Consider the following 20285-nt stretch of genomic DNA (forward strand, 5'->3'; position numbering starts at 1 on the left):
CCTCCCTAGAGCCCAGACCTAAACATTACTGAAACAGTGTGGGATCATCCTGACAGAACAGACCCAAAAGGCAGCCAACATCCAAAGAAGAGCTTTGAATGTCCTCAAGAAGCCTGGAGAACTATTCCTGAAAACTACTTAAAGAAATGACAAGAAAGCTGCCTCAGAGTTCAGGCTGTATTGAAGAATAAAGGTGGTCAGACCAAATATTGATTTTCAAGCTTGTTAGAATTGTAGAAACTATTCTTGCCTTACATACTGTATTTCCATGTTTGCACATTTCAATTTCCAATTTTCCTAGCAAGACAAAGAAATGGCAAGTGGATCAAGACTTTTGTACAGTACTGTATATTTATTGTGTTTAGCCTTTAACTATGAAAACAGGACTCAGTTTGTAAAAGTGTCCTGGCCCTTGACAGCAGCTCACTCAGCAATTTTACACAAAAATACACACAAACAATATAAGAATATACATATTTGCCAAATAAGAGGGAAATTCCAGAATTTTAAAATCGATACAAATACAGACAACACTAGAATCTTATTGTTGCAGTTCTTACAGGACAAACAATGGCAGAATATTTGCAGATAGATGTTCAATAAAGTTGGATAATTGCTTTCTCCATAAAAATCATAATTTGTACTCCAAGGACAGTTTTATTAAGATTAAAAGGAGGCTACAGTAATTGATGGCATGTACTAAATTTCCACCACCTCTAGACTGATATTCCTGTTACCTTCTGGACAGAACTGACAGTTTGTGGGTACTAAGATGACTCTCCATTGTAGTTATTACAGTTTGATAAAACATGAAATAAACTGGTACCAACTTGATGAAGATAACACTGGGAAAATAAGACTAGAATTGCAAGTTACTGCATAAACAAGCAGTGCACAATGTAACTTCCTTAATTTAATAAGGGAACTTTGTGTCAAATAAAAGGACAAATGTAAATAAATGTGGTCCATCTTCAAACCGCTGATAACCAGAGAGAAGCTTTGATTTAAGCCTGTTCTGCCCGATTCTTGAGTGTAAAACAATTACACATCCAATTCCCCCCCTCGGGATGTTTAAAAAAAAAAAAAAAAAAAAATGTCTCAAATCGCCACATTACATAAATGGGCTCAAGATAGGAGACTTGCAGAGAGTTTCCTGGCTGGGAATGATCTTGATTCACTGTAGTCTTTGATTTGGCCTTAAGATCCACCTGTCAAAATTTCCGCCGAGTAAAGTATGAGGTATAAGCGTTCTTCATACATTAGTTTGCAAATAAACACATTAATTATTATTCAGCACGTTTCCTGGAGTGCGTTTGTCCTCCCCACTGTACAGTTACACTTACGGAACCTTTGTCTAGTTATGCTTCTGTTTCCTTCGGAGCGCTTCAGTGCGCGGACACGTTTCTTGTTGAACGGTAGATGCACGATTTATAGCCAAACTCATTAGGCGTTTGAATCAAAGAGCCTGAATATGAACAGATTAGGTCGTTTTTATCCTCTTTAGAAATGCGGATAACTACGTTAGCGACTGTTAGAACAGCTTCAGGTTGCTCCTGGGAGGAGGGCTGCCAAACATGCTAACGAAGCTGCTGGATGTGACTGTAATGTCAACGTTTTCGTGTTTACCCAATTATTAACGACACTTAAACATCCCTGTATCTTCTTTCCCCAACATCAGCCTGAGAACAAAACCAGCACACAGTAAGTGAACGTTAGTAATGCATGATAAGGAGTAGTTATTAAATATGTTGGCAACAACAAGGGATGCCCATTGCGAGGAAAAAAACAAAACAAAAAAAAAACAATCCCAAAACAAAAAAAAACTTAAAATGAAAAGTGAAGAAACTAGATAAAAAAGGTACGATATACAGTCATGGGGAAAGTTTTACAGGACTCTGCAGTCATATGAAAGCACATGATTTAACCAGAGGTGGCAAAAGTACTGACATTCTGTACTTAAGTAGAAGTACAAGTAATTATGTTAAAAAATACTTTAGTAAAATTCGAAGTACTGGTTCAACCTCTCTACTTAAGTAAAAGTAAAAAAATACAGGCTCTGAAATGTACTCAAAGTAAGAAAGTAAAAGTAGTTCTTTGGAGGATGTTTCTACAAGCTATTTTTGTGTAAAACTAACCGAACCTCATTATATATTATTGTAATAATATAAAATAATATTACATGAGAATACAAACGTTATTCCAATCTAAATTTTAATCCTAATGAATGCACTCAGCTTGAAACTGTTATGTAGGACACAAACTGTGAAAGGGAATTTAAACACAGCTCTATTCTCTGTGTCCTCCATAGTAGAGGGTGACTGTGTCTCCACCTAAACACCAACATGAGGATACTCAGGGGTTACAGTGGGATTCAGAAGGTGGAAGAACCCTAAGATCAGCTGTAGTGGCTCTGCATGGGGAGAAGAATCCCAGCTTTCTATTGTAGCTGCAGTAAATGATGTTGGTGTGCAGGCTGTGATCAGCTGACCTGCTGCTGCTGCTGCTCTGAGGTTTACTGCTCTGTGTGGATGAACTGAACTCACAAAGATGTAACCCAGTATTTCACAGCTATCTGTGCTGATCTCCATCCCCTACACTGACAGCATACAGGCTGTAGAAATGTTGGATTCAGTGAATGAATCTCAGCATCAGCAGCTTTGATTCAAACTCATCTCTGCTGCACTGATGTAACCTGTAACTCTGACCATGAACACAAACACTGTGCTCCAGTCCAACACAGAGCTTTACTGTAAATACAGTACAACAAGCTAACCTAAACTGCAGTATTTTCATAGAATCTTTGAATTACACAAAGTCAGCATACTTCAGTTTATTTTCCAGTCCTTACCTTCAATTCTAACCTCTCTTCTTCCTCTCCTGTCCTCTTTCTCCATCTCTGAGTGAACTTCTCTCTCTTTGCTCTCCCTGAAATACAGCAGCTCTTCTTTTAGCTAGCAGACACACTGTGTGACAAACTGCACACACTTTGTGTGTTTGCTGATATTTGTTGAGCATTTAGAAACGTTGCATTTACCTGCCACACGTTACTCCCTTCATGCTCGCTCCTCTTCAGTAGCGCTAGCTAAGCTGTTTATGTGCCGCAGCGCAACTTACGGACTCGGTCCGGCCCGATTATAGCGCTATAAATGATACATTAATTATATGGGTTTTACGTATTTAATCCCTTTGTACGAGATAAGCCCCGGTGATGGAGGACACGCCAGTACGATTGTCTATTATGTGTTATTATTCCTCCGTTTAGGCTCAGATCGTTTGATGTTTGACGGCGCACTGACCGTAAAATGCAAACTTCTTCTGACGTTAAAAAGTAACGAGTCTGTTTGAAAATGTAAGAAGTAGAAAGTACAGATACTTGTGTAAAAATGTAGGGAGTAAAAGTAAAAAGTAGTCAGAAAAATAAATACTTAAGTAAAGTACAGATACCTGAAAAATCTACTTAAGTACAGTAACGAAGTATTTGTACTTCGTTACTTCCCACCTCTGGATTTAACATGATTCATAATGGCTCGTTGAACCATGTTCATCAGCCGTAAGCTCAAGTAATAATTTTCTGTATGAAATTCTCTGTCTGAATTTTGGTCCACCTTTCTTTACACCGTTGCTTAACTTCAGTCGAAGGTTTGCAGACATTTTTTTATGCACAGCTCTCTTAAGGTCCCACCACAGCATTTCACTCAAGATCAGGTCTGAACTTGAAATTGGCTGAATTGTGATTTGCTGCTGTGCCTGGGATCACTGTCCTGTTACATGACCCAGTTTGGGCCAAGCTTTAGCTGTTGGACAGATGGCGTCACATTTGACTGTAGAATACTTTGGTATACAGAAGAGTTCGTCGTGGACCAAAGGACTGGAAGGTGCCCTGGTCCTGGTATGAGGGGTTTGTGCTGATATGGCCAGACATCTCCACTTTGGACATTGCACCTCGAGACTTTTTGGAACATTCAGCTGAAACTTTGTAAACCTAAGCTGTGCTGTCTTGTTCTTTTTAAAGAGAAGAAGCTTTTTCCTGGAAACGCTTCCAGACGAGCCACACTTGTTCAGTCTTTTTCCAGTTGTATTGTCATTAAATTTAACATGCTAACTGAGGTCTGTAGAATCTAAGATGTAGCTCTTGGGGGGGGGGGGGTTTGCAGTTGCTCTGAGCATTGCCCAGTCTGACCTTTGAATGGGGTGGGATATCCAACTCCTGGGAAGATGGCCATCTGTCTTGAATGTTTTCCACTTGAGAATAATTGTTCACACTGTAGCATGATGGACTTGAAAATGTCCTTCAGAGATTGACAGGCCACAACAGTTGCTTCTCTGAGATTACTGATGTCTTTCTTCCTTGACACTGAGTAACCATACCTGAATGCTGCCAGAACGTCTGCCTTTATAGAGGTGCTCACACTTGCTGATAATCAGCTAATCAAGTGCATTTGGTTGGCAGCACCTGGCTGCTACTTACCGTCTTCCTGTGGAAGCGGTTCTTAATTTTTGATGTACATGACTGTAGCATGTAATCTGTTTTAATATGTAACAGTTTAAATATAATTTGTTATTTGGCCCTCTCTTCTGCAATGTTGAGCTACTCAAAGTTTGACTTGATTTTGAAAACAAATCCCATTTATTGACAGTTTTTATTTCAGTGCACAAAAAGTTTGATTTTGTCTTTTCTGGGTATGTTGCATGGGGTGGCTTGAAAGTGGCTTCAGACATGATTGATTACTTTTTCTTAAAGGATTGCCACTTGTTGCGCTTAATTTGAGGGATGCCTAACACCAGCACACGGCAGAAGCATGGCAGGAGGACCCGAAGGCGACGCCGAGCGGACCCTGTCAGGAATGAGCTGGTCTCCAGTTCTCTTGAAAGTGCCCAGCAGTGCTTGCTCAACCAAGATTATGGAACTGCGTTTGCACACTACCTTCTGGTCCTCAACCTCGCACCTGTGTTTAAAGACTTTCCGAGGGTAATGACTGTTTACTTACACTGAAAACCAGTCTGTCAGCACTCAGTGCCAAACACTATCTACAGATAATCAGCCACAAATATACACTCAGAGGTCGATTTTTACAGCAAGCAAGCAAAATTTAGTGATTGAGTGCTTTTCAGAGACAAGAGTCACAAAATACACAGTAAACTGGATTTTGAAAGAAAAATGTAAAACATTGTGATAAAGAAGTCAAACAAATGAATAAACAAAAGTGTTAAAAACTTGAATTAAAATATCCCAAGAAATGCATACAAGCAGACACGGAGAATATATCTTAGCCAATTATGTAATCCGCAGACACTGCAAACGAAGGGGTGCAGGCACAGGTCAGGCGCCGCAGCCTCAAAAGCTCAGTGCTAATGGGGTGAGTTGCGTATTTGATGCAAGCAAGTGAAGTTGAAGAATGAAAATGAAAGAAAGTAGGTGCATGTGCTGTACATAAGGGTGAGAAATTTTATGCAAAGCTGGGATCCAGTGAAGAGTCAGAACTAGAAGCGTGATATGAACCTGTCTGTTTGATCTAGTAAGTTGTCACTTTCCTGCAAGGTTCGAGCACATCACAGTAGTCAGTACGAGATGAGTCAAAGGCTAGAATAAGCTCCTCTACGTCTTTTTTTTTTTTTTTTTTTTTTTTTTTTTAAAGAAAACGTTGGTCTCTGTTTTTTTTAAAAATATTTTTTAAAAGTAAAACAAAACAAAATATGGGTGTTAATGACAAGTACTAGTCAGAATTAGTCAGCAGAGAACAGAGGGTAAAGACTGACTAATCTTGGGACCACATTTTCTTGAGCAGCGTTGAGCCATAAGAAATGTAGCAAAATCTGGTTTCAGATAACAGAAGGCCGATCTATTTGGGGGAAAAAAACTGAATATAATCTGCGAATAAATGGTATTTATGCATATAGCAGCAATTATATTGAGAATAATAGTGGCTCTAGAATAGAGTCCTACGTGAACTCCACAAGACTGCAGTGGAGAATAGGATTCAAAGACTCTTACAGAAATGGTGAAACGTTTGTGTAGGGGATTAGCTCTAATCTAATGTTGTGCCTGAAAGACTGACCTAGTCACATGACCTCTTCATAAGGATATGATGTCTACAGTGTCACAGAACTGATGTCATTAAAAGAGTTTGGATACAGATGCATAGTTCTTGAACACAGCAGGTTCTAAGTTAGGTTTCTCTAAAGTGTGCTGGAATGCAGCATGCTTAAAATACAAAGGGACACAGCCTGTGGGCAAGTAAGAAACCATAGCTTCTACAGAAGGGGGTGCACTTAGCAGCCTTTAGCAGTAAAGAGCATTACATTACAACCAAAGAGCTAGAAGATGGTTTAACTTTTCTTTTTAAAGGTTATAAAAGGTTGTAAACTGATTAGCTGAAGCTGGCTCAGAGTTGTAAGAGGGGTAAGTCACATGATTAATGGCCCTAATAAGCATTACCTTATCAATAAAAAAAGGAAAATTGTAGAAGAAGTTAAAAATACAGTAATTGAACTCTCCCCCTTTAGGAGTCCTTCAGGTTCACACTCTTCAAATGGGCAGAAGAACTGGACTCTGTGGGCCGCATTCAGGACCTTTTTGATTGTTATGAACAAGCTCTGGAACTTTTCCCCAATGATGAAGTGATTCTAAACAGCATGGGCGAACACCTGTTCAGGTACTCTTCTCTGCAAATTGCTACCACAGATACAGTGAGTGTAAGAAAATATTGATTATGTTTATACTCTGTGACAGGTAAGAGATGAAATTGTTCTTGACTGAGAGGAGAGTGGAGCTGGAGATTGGCAGATGGATTGGTGCAGCATCTGCAGTGATGCGAACGCTGTGTCGGTTTTTTGTGGTGAAGCTGAGCATAAAAGCGATGCTGTCTAAGTTTCTGCCCTCACCTACGGCCATGACCTGTGGGGTAGTCATCAAAAGAATGAGATGGTGGATACTGATGGCAGAAATGAGCTTCCTTCGAAGAGTGTCAGGGCTCTCCCTTAGAGACAAAGTGAGGAGCTCGGTCAGTTGGGAGGGGCTCAGAGCAGAGCTTCTACTTCTCCACATCAAAAGGAGCCAGTTGAGGTGGTTCAGGATGCCTTCTGGGCTAGATGAGGTGATTTGGGTGTGTCTTACCAGGAGGAGGCCTCAGGGCAGACCTAGGACATACTAGAGAGATAGATTACATCTCTCGGCTGGCTTGGGAACACTTTGGCGTCCCCCCTGAAAAGCTGGAGGTAGTGGTGGGGGAGAGGGCGTCTGGATATCTCTGCTTAGACTGCTGCCCCATGACCTGGACCTGAATAGATGGCAGAAAATGGATGGATGGATGATTTAAAAAAAAAAATCACAATGAAGTATTGCCTTGCTTGAAGTATCACAATAAATTATAAAATGTGTATTTTTAAGCACTTGTGTTCCTTAGTTATGTGGCATTTTACATTCTCTCAATAAGTTCTATTTTTATCCTGTTTTTGACTGTAATGTGGCTCTCCTTTTACTATCCAGAATGGGGTTCAGAGATGAAGCTGCAGATCATTTTCACAAAGCTCTGAAGCTGAGATCAGACTACCCAGAAGCCAGAGAGAACTTCTACCGTGTGGCCAACTGGCTGGTGGAGCGCTGGCATTTCCTTATGCTCAATGACCACGGGAGAAACCAGAAGTACCAGCAAGCCATTCAGAAGGCTGTTCAAAAGGGCTGCAACACTGTACTTGACATAGGTACTGGCACTGGAATCCTTGGGTGAGATATTTTCCATTAGAATCTGGAAACAGTTCATTTGCTTAAGTTATGCCGTGTGATTTGAAAGTTACATTTAGAGTCTTCAAAACAAATTCCAGTGTTAGTACCAGATTTAAATTTCTTACTTTGGCTTCACAAGAGAATTCTTGTGCTGAATTCCGGCTTCTGTGTGTGAAGCATGTGTGCTAAGAAAGCAGGGGCTGCCGAGGTGTACGCCTGTGATCTGTCAAAGACGATGTATGAACTGGCCTGTGAGGTGGTGAGCGCAAATGGAATGGATGGCAGCATCAGGATCCTCCACATGAAGTCCCTGGAGATGGAAGTGCCAAAAGACATACCTCACAGGTGCACTTTGTACTTAAAATACTTTTTAATGACCCTACAGTTGTTGTCATTTAGCTGGTCTTAGCATGTATGATTGTAATGTTCTTTGTTTTACGAAGTCTTTTATTTAAAAATGTTTTTCCATAACTGCTTTATGCTGTTATCTGTCCTACAAAGGGTCTCATTGGTGGTGACAGAGACTGTAGATGCAGGATTGTTTGGAGAGGGCATTATAGAGAGTCTCATTCATGCTTGGCACCACCTCCTGCTACCTCCAAAGGTAACTCCAGTGATTAAACACAAAGATGAAACTATAAACACAACATTCCTTCATAAACTAGTAAATGAACTGCAGATGTGTAGCCTTTGCTGCATGAATTAATGCATTCATACACTCACAAGGGGATGGCACCTGACCTGCTTTGGAAATTTTGTGGAATTCAGTTCAGAAAGCTGGCTTCAAATTTTACTTCTAGTAACACTTCCTATTGAAGTGATGGGTCAAATATGAGCTACACGATCAAGTGTTTTAGCCTCAAGAAGTTCTGGTGTACTCTCTGTGTAACAACCCAGCTGTACCGGGCAGGGATAAAACCAGTTGTTGGATTAGCAAAGTTATTTATTGCTTTTTTAAAAAAAAAAGAGGCAATAAAACTGGAGGTAGGACAGGGTTAGTCAAATCAGCAAAAGGAATATGAAGACAAAAGCGGGCTAAAAAGTAACAGTTGCTTAATGAATAGTAAAAGTAAAAAGAAAATGGAAAAAACTAAACACAGCAACACTCTTGCTACAATTGTCTCTAAGAAATGACCCTTTGAAACTTCACAGTGTGAGGATGTAGGTGTTTGCGTATGTGCATGAATGAGAAAACTAAGCCTGACCCACCCCCCCCAGGCAGTACAAGAAATACCTCAGAAATATAGCTAAACTCCACCTACTGTGTGCTTATAGCATATAAACAAGTCTCTGTGGAGTAGTACAAGAGTCACAGTGGTGGGCTGCTAAAATTAAATTCTAACCACCTGGTATTCACCTGAAGCGCTTAAATAAGGCAACAGAAGTAGGGCGAGCTCGTCGATTGGTTGGCTGAGCAGAGGAGCTACACAACAGGATCCACATATGACAGAAACACTGAAAAAACTAAGCACATGCGGGCAACATTGGCCTGGGCTGTAACACTGTGTCAGCAAATCAGCAGAAGCATCTGTTAATGTATAGCCAAGGAGCTGCCTGTTAAGGGTCTGGCATAATGCACGCAAACTTGCACGAGTTTACAGATGTGACATTTCAGCACATTCAGTAACTTCCAAATAGCTTTACACTGCAGTTAAAGCCAAATGTATCCAGTCAGCTTTCATGTGATGTGTTCGTGGTATTAATGGGATTGAATGCTTGGTAGGATTAGAAGCAAATGTGCCTTTTCCCACAGAGGGGTGAGAATGAATATGGGGAACAGTCTGCCACAGGACGGGTCATTCCCGCAGGAGCCACTGTCTTTGGTATGGCGGTCGAGTGCGCTGAGATCCGCCGGCATCACAGGTAGGCCCGGGAGTCCGTCTGTGTTCCTATGAATAGGCGACTTTTTCTCCAGTGGCCTTAAATGTTCCACTCATGTTAACTAGCTGTCTGGATCAGCTGACGTAAAGTCTTTGTGTGTGTGTGTGTGTGTGTGTGTGTGTGTGTGTGTGTGTGTGTGTGTGTGTGTGTGTGTGTGTGTGTGCGCGCACACACACAGGCTATGTGTGACAGAAGTGGGCAGTCTCTCCATGGCTGCAGCTGGAGAGCTCCACAGTCTAGTAAGCTGCAGCTCTGAGCCAGACGACTCCATGGAGCCATACACTACAGAAAGACTCAGCAGACTGCCAGGAGGATATAAACCTCTCACAGAGCCATTCACAGCCCTCAACATAGATTTCAACAATGTGCAGGTGATGATAAACTTTGCGTGGGCTGAAATCCATTCAGAAATGATCATTTTCTTACTCATAGACTCCAATGCATGTGTCATACTAATCTGCATCAAGCAATCTGATGGTATCAGTTTGTATTGACTTCACTGAAACTTTCATGTGGTCTTTGTATGAGTGACAAAAAGAATTACCTGACCATGTTCTCATCAGCCCCATGAAATCTGCATATCAGTGGTGCATTATTATACATTTAGCTATAGGCCTGTAGGGATGTTTTTTTTGTTTGTTTTTTTTCTTTCAGTTTTGGAAGCTCCCAATGCACACCTGTTTGGACACTCATTGTTTACCAGCCACATATCATCATCATCATCATCATCATCATCATTTGTTGATATGAATCATATCAGCAAATGATCACACAAGCAAATATTTATCTATACACATAAATGGGCTGTTATTTCAAAGCAATGACAAGAGAAACACGGCCATTTTAGCAGATATGCACTGCTGGTATCTTCAGTTTGTGTCTCAGTCGCAAAAATATGACCGTTAACGGTATTTAAAAACTGTAGAAAGTAAAACTTTTCCAGCTGCAATTTGGAATGCTTTCCATCTTGTTCCTAAAACCTCCTGCTTACACCCTTTAACCATGTTATGAGTATTGATGTCGTGTATTTTATTTATCAGAGGTCACTCTGAAACTTAATTGCTGGCAACAGCTGTTTGAAACAAACAACCAGCTGGGTGTGGAAGAGCAGAAATGAGTAATCCGTGACAATAAGACAAGATTAGTTTTAAACTGCACTGTCATATTATTTTAGTAAGTACTCATAAATAATTACACATAACAAATATTAGGTAATTGTGTTTATGGTTTATGTGTGTGTGTGTGTATATATATATATATATATATATATAATATGGGGTGGGACTCGATTAAAAAAATTAATCGAATTAATTAGAAGCTTTGTAATTAATTAATCGAAATTAATTGCAATTGTTGATGAATGAATCAATATACATAAGCTTAAACTTCAAAATTTTGTTTATTTTCCCACCAGTCTACTACACAGACCAACGAAGGGCGGAAGTGCTCCTGTGATAAGCAAACTCCTAAAATTAAAGTTAAACATCATAACTGGATAGTTTTATTCAACATTAATGTCTCACTTAATATAGTTGGAAATTAATCATTCGCTCAGCTGTATTCCTTGATGTTGAAATGTGTCATGCTTGTTTTAACAGCTTATTTTGAATAAAAGAATTAAAATTAAACCACAAAAAGGAGCAAAAGTTCATTCTCCGTTTAACCAGCTCATAGGGACATGAGCTATATATATATATATATATATATATATATATATATATATATATATATATATATATATATATATATATATATATATATATATATATATATATATATATCTCTACCCCTTGAGCCACAGCCACCCTACAGCAACTCTAGTGTTACAGTCTGGGAGACCCTGTGAGGTTTAGATTTGGACTTGTGATTTATGATATGTGATTTACTTGTGATTTATATTGTTCACTCTGTTTTGAATGCAGTAACATCTCTCAAATTCATCAGCTTCTCTGAATCTAAGCTTGAGTTTAGTTTTGATTTTAGTTGAGGCCCTTCACAGCCATCTTGCTCCATTTTGAAACTTACAGGAACTGGAAGGGCTGAGCTCCAGGGAGGTTCAAGAGATGCGGCTGCCTGTCACTCAGCAGGGAGAGCTGGATGCTTTGGCAGTGTGGTTCCAGCTCCATCTGGATGAGGAGAACAGTTTGTCTACCGGACCCCAGGAGGACACCTGCTGGGAACAAGCCATCTATCCCTTCCACAGTGCCAAGGGTAAGACACGAGGAAAATTACTGGACGGTTTTTCTCATTTACTGTAGTTTACACATATGGCAATACTGTGTTTTTTGTTTAGTTTTTTTTTGTTTTGTTTTACCTCATTTGAAAGCTAATTTTAAGCATAAAACCAGGCAGTTTCTACATTCTAATGAAAGGAGCACATTTACTAAAAGTTTATATTTAAAACCTGTTCAGCTTGTGTTTGCTTCCTATTTATCATGCATTTTTGTGTTGTATCAGATGGGGGCAGTGTGTGTTAAAGGCTCCTCTGTTAAATAATTTCTGGATCACTTTAGGAAGCATTTTAGATGCTAATGATTATTTATGTGTTGTTATTTTCTGAGACTTACTCACTACAATGTATAATTTATGTATAAAATGACATTGTCAAAATCACATTCAGTGAAAATTTGAAATCCTTACATGCAAATACCCATTTAAGAAACAAGGGATTGCCTCAAATGAAAATACCACAAGTCTTGATATTTTTAAAGCTTACGGTGAAGCTATTAAACCAACGTAAAATGGATACTATGAAACATTAAAACTGTCAAGACTTTCAAGAAGTTTTAATTGCTTTCTGAGCTTTAAATTAACTTTGGCAAATGTACCTAAGGGCACTGCACACTCTTTTCTGTGCTACCATCCCAGGCCAGTGTGAACTTAATAGCCACTGACATTAGGTGACATGTTCCGGTTGGCGTCGCAGTACATCATCTTTGAGACGGGCCTCTGCAGCATTTCACTGCACTGCTAATTGGTGAAGGCAGCCTCAAGGGTGCTGCCACCTTTCCCGGTGATCACCAACATCCGTTTCCCTGCTGCCGTGACGTGTGCGCCCTGATCGCCTGTGACAGTCTTTAGTGTTCATGAAATTCTTATAGGCAATAAATATGCATTTTCCTCAAACGCCTCTGACGAGCCGCGTGTTGACGTGAAGACATGAGCAGATGTTATTCCTGTAGGAATCCTCTCACTGCCTGGTCCCCTGAATATCATTTCTCTGCTGGATTCCTTTCGTCTCCTCTGTGCTTTTTATGTTTTCCGTCCTGCGTGCCCCTTCCCCGCATTTCAGCAAGTATCTAAATAGTTTTCAGTATATATTTAGCAGTTTTTGCCATGTTTATGTGCATTTCTTTTTAGGTAATGCTTCTGATACAACACATGAATTTTGTTAGTCATATAAAAAAGACTGAGAAGGTATTTTTAGAGTTGATTTCCCCAAATTTGGTCACATCCCACAGGGTCATACACACGACCTGTAAGAGTAGACAGTTCCTTATCTGGAAGGAGGAGTAAACAGGCAAATATTGAGTATTATACAGTTAGAAAGAAAGTACATGCTTTTTCACTTTGAATGAGGGCATTAAAAAAAAAACACATGACATATTACAGTGTCATTGTTTGTTTAACAAAATTTAAGCCAAAATGCAGAAGCAGTGTGTGAAAAACTAAGTACATCCCGTGATTCAGTAGCTTGTAGAGCCACCTTTGGCAGCATTAACTTGAAGTAATCGTTTTCTGTATGACTTTATCAGTTTCTCTCACATCATTGTGGAGGAATTTTGGCCCTCTCTTCTTTACAGTTTTGCTTCAGTTCATTGAGGTTCGCGGGGCTTAATTTGTGCACATCATTTCATTCAGGTTGAGGTCTGGGCTTTGACTGGGCCATTGTAACATCCTGATTCTTTTCTTTTTCAGCCATTCTGTTGTAGATTTGCTGCTGTGCTGGAGATCATTGTCCTGTTGCGTGACCCAGCCAAGCTTTAGCTGTCAGATAGTTGGACTCACATTTGACTCTAGGATTCTTTGGCATACAGAGGAGTTCGTGCTCGATTCAGCAGCTGCACATAAACAAGAAGCAATGACAGGCTAAATTTACTTATAGTTACATGTTTATTTAAGAATAATTTATCTTCAGTAATATGTATGTTTGCGAGGACTGATGGTTGCTGTGAATTTTGAGTATCATTTCATCACTTGAGTATCATAACAATCAGAAGCTAATTGTTGGTCATCAAGCTGATAATTTCCCTTCATTGTTGTTTTTTCAGGTTTTGTCCTGAAGCCACAGGATGAGCTGATTGTTGAAGTCTCCTGCCGAGACACCTACCTGAGGCTCTGCAGTGTTGCTGTGCTGAGAGACGGGCTTAAAATCCATTTCGACAGACATGTTGATTTGCAGTATCCCATTTCCAACCCAAACCCAGAGGCAGAACTGTGCAGTGCATTAGCACTTCAGACTGATCAGAGTCGAGCTAAAGACTTCTGCATGCTGGAATGTTCGGAAATGGCGCTCCTGAACCATCATGATTACCACCAGAGTTTTTGCACCGCGTTAGCCAAACTGATCTCCCAGCTGAAGGTCAAGTGCCAAAACCAAGCGCGAGGGTCCGCTTTTCAGCCTGACCCTGCCGTCTCAACACGCTGCAGGAGCCCGTTTTATGTGCTGGATGTATCGGAAGGCTTCTCCCTGCTCTCTCTCATTGCTGCCAGCCAAGGTCATGTGAAAGCCTTTAGCACTGTGGAAAAGAAGAAGCAACAGGAAGTGCTTAAGAGACTGGCTCACTCCAATAATATCTCAGAGCAGCATTTGGAGTTCTGGTTCAACAGCATGGAGGATGAGCAGGGGATGCTGCAGAGGCCTTCCACGGAGAAGCTGTGGAGTGCCATCATCCTGGACTGCGTGGAAACCTGCGGCCTCATACGGCAGAAGCTGATGGAGAAAGCATCACTGGCCAGGTGGGGGAGGTGTCAGAGTATGTGACAGATAAAGGGTTTTCTGTATTTTGCTTTGTGTTTTTGATTCTCCTTTTAGTGCTTTACTTTTAGATTTTTCAGCCTAATTTTTTTATCCATTATACCAGATCTCTGCTGGAGGAAGGAGGACGGATTTTCCCGGGAAAGATTGTGGTGTATGGTATGCTGGTAGAGTCTGAAACTTTGCTACTGGAAAGTGCTGTCCAGGGTCAGGAGCCTACACTTGGATTCAATATTGCTCCTTTCATCAACCAGTTCACTGTAAGTATGCCTGCAAACTCTATCAGATCACTTGCTTGTGAAATTTAATTTTTTGTGTGTGTGTGTGTGTGTGTTCTTGGGGTGTTCTTATGAGAAAAGATCACATCTAAAATTGGTAAAGCAAAGATCTTTTTTGCAAAGATGTTGGTCATCCCTAAAAATATAGCTTAGAATATGATCCATCTAAGTGATAGCTTTTACAATTTTGTCACCTTTAGCCTGCGTATAGGACATCATGTAATAGCGCAAAGTTCAAACAATCATTTGATCAGAATCGAACAAAAGTGTCCTTGTTAAAGTTGCAGCTCCACCATCTCCACGTACGTGAAATTATGCTCGTTTCTTTTTACTCTGGAGTAGTTTTTTTATGTCTCAAAGGTAAAAGAAATCCTTATTTGTCCTATACTCGCCCTTTATGCCAGCCTTCAGTTCATTCACTGTTGGAAACACTCAGTTTCAGCTCTTGTCTCTTTAAAAACCAACCTCCCTCAAACCACATTCTTTTGATTTGCTCCCAGCCGTCTTGCGTTTGTGAGCACCATCTTCTCCTCTTGCTGGTTATGGCCGTTCTGAAAACAAACTGTAAACCTACTGAAAAACACATTTTTTCATTCTTGATTGAAAATGGCAGTGTCTCAAATCCATCTGTGCATGTTTGGGCATGAGTTTGATCCAGAATATGGACATAATGAACATCCACAGCAACAAAGATTACAGCAGCTTGATAAATATTATAGCATTACCTGTGAAAGGGTAAACACACTGGCATTTTGCTGTCCAAAAGAAAAATCTGTATCGACTGTTGTTTTGTGCATTTTTCTTTAGAAAAGTAAAACGTTTCCTTTTTTTTTTTTTTTTGGTTATTCAGCCTTCAAAATTTTGCAAAGTAGTTTTAAGCAGAGTATAGCTAAACCTTCTGATGGAGCAGGTGTGGGTGCTGTACTTAGAGTGACAGATCTGGCTGTGCCTCAGAATGACCATATAAGGAAATCCCCTCTTGCTTACACCAGCCAGACCCAAAATTTGATGAAAAGTTTGGAAACTGAGTGTTTAGGGCAGTCTGAACCTTGAGCTTTTAGTTTACAGAGATTGCTTGTACATAATGACCTCATAATTTAGAACTTTGGCAATGGTTTATATGAACATCTACCATTTCAGCAATATACACTCTCCTGCTACTTCCTTAGGTACAAAAAGTACAAAAGTAATTCTAGTAATTTATTACAATCAAGGTATGCAGAAGAGCATCTCTGAACACACGTCGAACCTTGAAACAGATGAGCTACAGCAGCAGAAGACCACACTATGAATGAGGTTGCAGTTCACACAGACTCACCAAAATTGGGCAATAACCTGGTCTGATGAGTCTTAGTTTCTCCTGTGACATTCAGATGGTAGGGTCAGACTTTGGCACGACACAAAAGCATGGATCCTTGTATCAACAGTTCAGGCTGGTGCTGGTGGTGTAAAGGTGTGGGAGATATTCTCTTGGTGCACATTTTCCCCTTAGTACCAGATAAGCATCGTTTAAACTCCACAGCCTACCTGAGCATTGTTGCTGACCACATCCATTCCTTTATGACCACAGTCTACCCATCTTCTGATGGCAACTCCTTCAAGCAGGATAGCACACCATGTCACAAAGCTCAGACCATCTCAAACTGGTTTCTTGAACATGACAGTGAGTTCACTGTACTTAAATGGCCTTCATAGTCACTATATCGCAGTGCAAAAGAGCACCTTTGAGATGTGGTTGAACGGGAGAGTCACATCACTGTAGCCCATCCAGCTGACACATGTGCCGCATCTGTGTGATGCGATCATGTCAATATGGACCAAAATCTCCAAGGGATGTTTCTAGCACCTTTTGAACCTATGCCATGAGGAATTGGTCAGTTATTTCATAACCATGTAGGTTGATTCCTGAAAACAAATATTTCCATCAGAACGGGCTCCAAACATTTTAGTCTATGTAGTATTTCATAATTTCTGTTTAAGCGGATCAAATTTCTTGAAATGAATATGAGCATTTTTAAATTAATCAAATTATAATCTCAGTGGGGCTGGCACAAACATTTTTCAGAACTTAATGTCTTGAGTAACAATAACAGGAGGGGGATAACATTAAATAGTTGTATTTTTGTCATATTATCATAATTTCAACTACAAATGTCTTTTTACAGTCTAGTGATTTTAAATGAAATCAAATCTGGGCTAAATTACAGAGAATTGCAATAAAACCAATAAAACTTTTTTCACTTTTTTCAGTTTTCATAACACAGTTTGAAAAATCTTCCTTTTGTACTTCTCTGGCTGCTTCTCTCTCATATTCTGTCTCATGTTCCTGATGCAACAACAGTCAATATTGACAGATTTCACATACAGTATGCCGTGTTTGTAAGCCGGCGTCATTCACAAAGATCATACATAAGGGTTATTTTAAATAGGACTGACACGTGGTGCAGTACTGTTAAGGTATTAAAAACGAAAAAAATCTCAGATTGAATTTTACGTGTGAGATATAATCAGGCCGACTGGTAGAAAACACGCAGTTCTTCATCTGGAATACCAAGGTCCATGACTTTGTTTTCTGTACTCCTCTTTGAAGTGTGCCTCTGCGTGAAAGAAGCCGTGAATTTCCTTTGAATTCTTCTTCTTTATTTGGTCTGGAAATATCTCTTTTTTTTTTTTTTTCTTTTTTTCCCCTAGCATCGTGTTTGTGCTCTAATTTTGCAGACCTCTCTCGGGATGGTCGTTTGTTTTAACAGATGTTGTCTTTGAAGCCCTCGGCGGAGGGCACTTCCTAGCGCAACTGTCACACAAGACACAACACATAGCTTGGCCCTAAGACATTCCTACCTGAATACATCAGTACACATTACATCAGGCACATCAAACAGTGGGCTCGGAGGTGTACACAAACTGCGACGGGGAGGAGAAAAGCTCCTTTTGTTCTGTAGTCAAGGAAACTGTGACAGCTTTCTGTGCAGACTTTTCTGTCAGGTTTTTCGGGCTGCTGTGGCCCGCGTGTCTGGTTTGGATGAGGTGAAATGGGATAAGGTGGAAGATTTGTTTTTGAGTTAATCTGTGACTGAGTGATGTCCTCCTGACAAAATGAAATTATGTGGTTTTGAGAAACAGCACCATCATCACTGAGTCAATTCAGCAGTTTCTTTATTCTCTGTAATTTTAGCCTGCTATTAAATGTTCACATAAATCTGTAGCAGAAATAGTTTTTCTTCTTTTAAGAAATAACAAGTTTGAAGTTTTGTTCTCATCCTAAAAAAAGTATTAAAAAGGCCTTTTATAATCTTCTAAATGCAGCTTACTTAAAATATTTGTATCAGAGGTTCTCAAAATTTTGGTGACTGAGTGCCAATTTAGGGTGCCAGTAAATGAGTGAGCACATGCACTTTATTAGGCACGCTTGTTCAACTGCTTATGAGCGCAAATATTGAATCAGCTACTCACATGGCAGCAACCCAGTGCATTTAGGCATGTAGACATGGTCTACACACAACCATCTTTAAGGTTTACCGAGGATGGTCTGGAAGAGAGAAGCTATCCAGTGAGCGGAAGTTTGCTGGGCAAAACTGAGGCTACAATTCATACAGGCTTACCAAAATTGGACAAGAGAAGATTGGTAAAGCATTACCTGGTCTGATGAGTCCAACCTGGTCCAACCTGTTACTAGCAAGGTGTGCCTAATAAAGTGACCTGTGAGTGTATATGTGACATTTTTAAAGTGTACTGGCTGTTTTGGGCCATACTGGGTAATAGTATTTATAGTACTTTTTGGAATTTCTTGACACCATTAGTATTTTAATGTTAGGTAGGCTTTGTCAGTAGTGATAGCAAGAACAGAAGTGCTGTAATTAAATGGAAATGATCTGTGCTTAATAGTGTGTAATGAATTGTGGATGAATGAAATGTACCGTAGTGTAATTGTTCCCTTTCCTTTATTGTATCCTTCAGGTACCAGTCCATGTGTTTCTGGACTTTTCCACACTGGCGTGCAGACGTCTCAGTGAGTCTGTGGAGCTGTTTGTTCTCGACCTTATGGAAACCAACGCAAACTACACTAACAGAGAAGTCAAGGTAAGTTGTGCATCGGGCCTTTTAAGTGATAGCAACATGACTGGAATTTATATTTAAAAATGTGATCTGTAGTAGAGCTGGGCTCAACTTCTGAAACATGAATTTATGCACTAACTCTGCTGATAGAGTTCAAAAATCCACGAGCTGCCTGCTGATACACGAGCTCAGTGCGCCAAAAAAAAAGAACTAAAAAGTTAGACCTACGAAAACACACAGTGTGCATCTCCCCACAAACTTTTAACCTCACTTTACTTTCTGATTTTGCTTCTTTGAACGTGAATGAATTCAGCCCCAAATCTACTTTTTGGATATTCAGAAATAAAAATGTCTGGAATTGTCTCGTGGTACATGAGCATATGTTCAGACACTTAAATTTAACATGAAATACAATGTGAAGTAATCCACAAATTCATAAATATTAAAATTAGATGTTCAAAAATAGCAGAAAGTAATATTTTACGACTAAGTTTCTACTTGTAATTATGTAACAATAAGCCTTGTTAAGCCCTGATCCCCGGTTTACAGGTCCAGGCTATGTCTGCAGGCAGGATAACTGCAATTCCCTTCTGGTATCACATCTACCTGGACGAGGAGATCAGCGTGAGCACCCTCGGCCAGACTTCTCACTGGAAGCAGGCAGCCGTTGTTCTGCAGCAGCCCCTGGAGGTACGAGCTGGGGACTGGGTCCGCCTCGCTGTGAAGCTCCACAAAAGCACCATTTCCATTTTGGCTCATATAGAAAGCACCCCCCAGCAAATGGAGTAATGCTCTCTCACATTCTAGCTTAGTTTTAGTTTTATTACATTTCAGTTGACTGTTGCATCAGTTGACTGATATTAAAGATCAATATTGGTCTGATGTATCAGAATCAGTGTACTTGTTGCCCGATTGTCTTTTTTTTTGTTTTGTTTTTAAAGAATGATACTGCAGAAAAAGATACTTGGGGTAAATTAAAAATGGTGTCATCATGAAGTTTCCCCAGCAGAGCAGTTCAGACCCCATTGTTTACAATACTCTCAGAGCTGTCTGCAGAATATGCCCTTCCTGGTATTTTTATTAATGTCCTTTCTCTAGTGACATTTTTCATGTAATACCAGTCTCATGACATTGGGATCACTGTTTAGTAATTGCCTGCATGAAAAATGCCTTGTTATGAGTAGAAAGCCTGCTGTATATTTTGTTAAAGGAAGATAGGTCATTAATGACTTGTACTTACATTTCCAAGTAGATAATAAATATATTAGCCCTTAATTACTGACCCAGTTGTTTTTGTAAAAATGTTTTAGTTTACCCATAAATGTTACACTTTCATAATAAACACAAGGAAAAATAAACTTCTTCCATC

General features: G+C 39.9%; 1 protein-coding gene across 3 annotated transcripts; it reads left to right on the plus strand.

Annotated features, from left to right (window-relative positions):
• The first annotated feature begins 1393 nt into the window (after positions 1-1393).
• On the plus strand, positions 1394-20275 carry prmt9 (protein arginine methyltransferase 9). 3 transcript variants are annotated; one of them, XM_030728288.1, is made up of 13 exons: positions 1394-1701; positions 4742-4969; positions 6505-6653; positions 7487-7723; positions 7901-8068; positions 8225-8327; positions 9477-9586; positions 9783-9975; positions 11632-11815; positions 13876-14563; positions 14689-14842; positions 18818-18940; positions 19466-20275. In XM_030728288.1, the coding sequence occupies exons 2-13, from the start codon at positions 4772-4774 to the stop codon at positions 19703-19705; spliced, it is 2547 nt and encodes an 848-aa protein (XP_030584148.1). In that variant the 5' UTR covers positions 1394-1701; positions 4742-4771; the 3' UTR covers positions 19706-20275. The 3 variants fall into 3 exon arrangements, with proteins under 3 accessions (XP_030584148.1, XP_030584229.1, XP_030584290.1); XM_030728369.1 differs by having other exon boundaries at positions 4770-4969; XM_030728430.1 differs by lacking the exons at positions 1394-1701; positions 4742-4969 and having other exon boundaries at positions 6548-6653; positions 6731-7723.
• Positions 20276-20285: the final 10 nt, after the last annotated feature.

The sequence above is a fragment of the Archocentrus centrarchus genome, chromosome 1 (genome assembly GCF_007364275.1).
Source record: "Archocentrus centrarchus isolate MPI-CPG fArcCen1 chromosome 1, fArcCen1, whole genome shotgun sequence".
NCBI classification, from domain to species: Eukaryota; Metazoa; Chordata; class Actinopteri; order Cichliformes; family Cichlidae; genus Archocentrus; species Archocentrus centrarchus.

What these genes read in the sequence shown, in the direction of transcription:
- prmt9 (XM_030728288.1), top strand. Translation starts at nt 4,772, where the DNA reads ATGCCTAACACCAGCACACGGCAGAAGCATGGCAGGAGGACCCGAAGG. An exon ending in ACTGGCACTGGAATCCTTGG is followed by an intron (nt 7,724 to 7,900) that starts GTGAGATATTTT and finishes CTGTGTGTGAAG; the next exon opens with CATGTGTGCTAAGAAAGCAG. An exon ending in ACACTAACAGAGAAGTCAAG is followed by an intron (nt 18,941 to 19,465) that starts GTAAGTTGTGCA and finishes CCCGGTTTACAG; the next exon opens with GTCCAGGCTATGTCTGCAGG.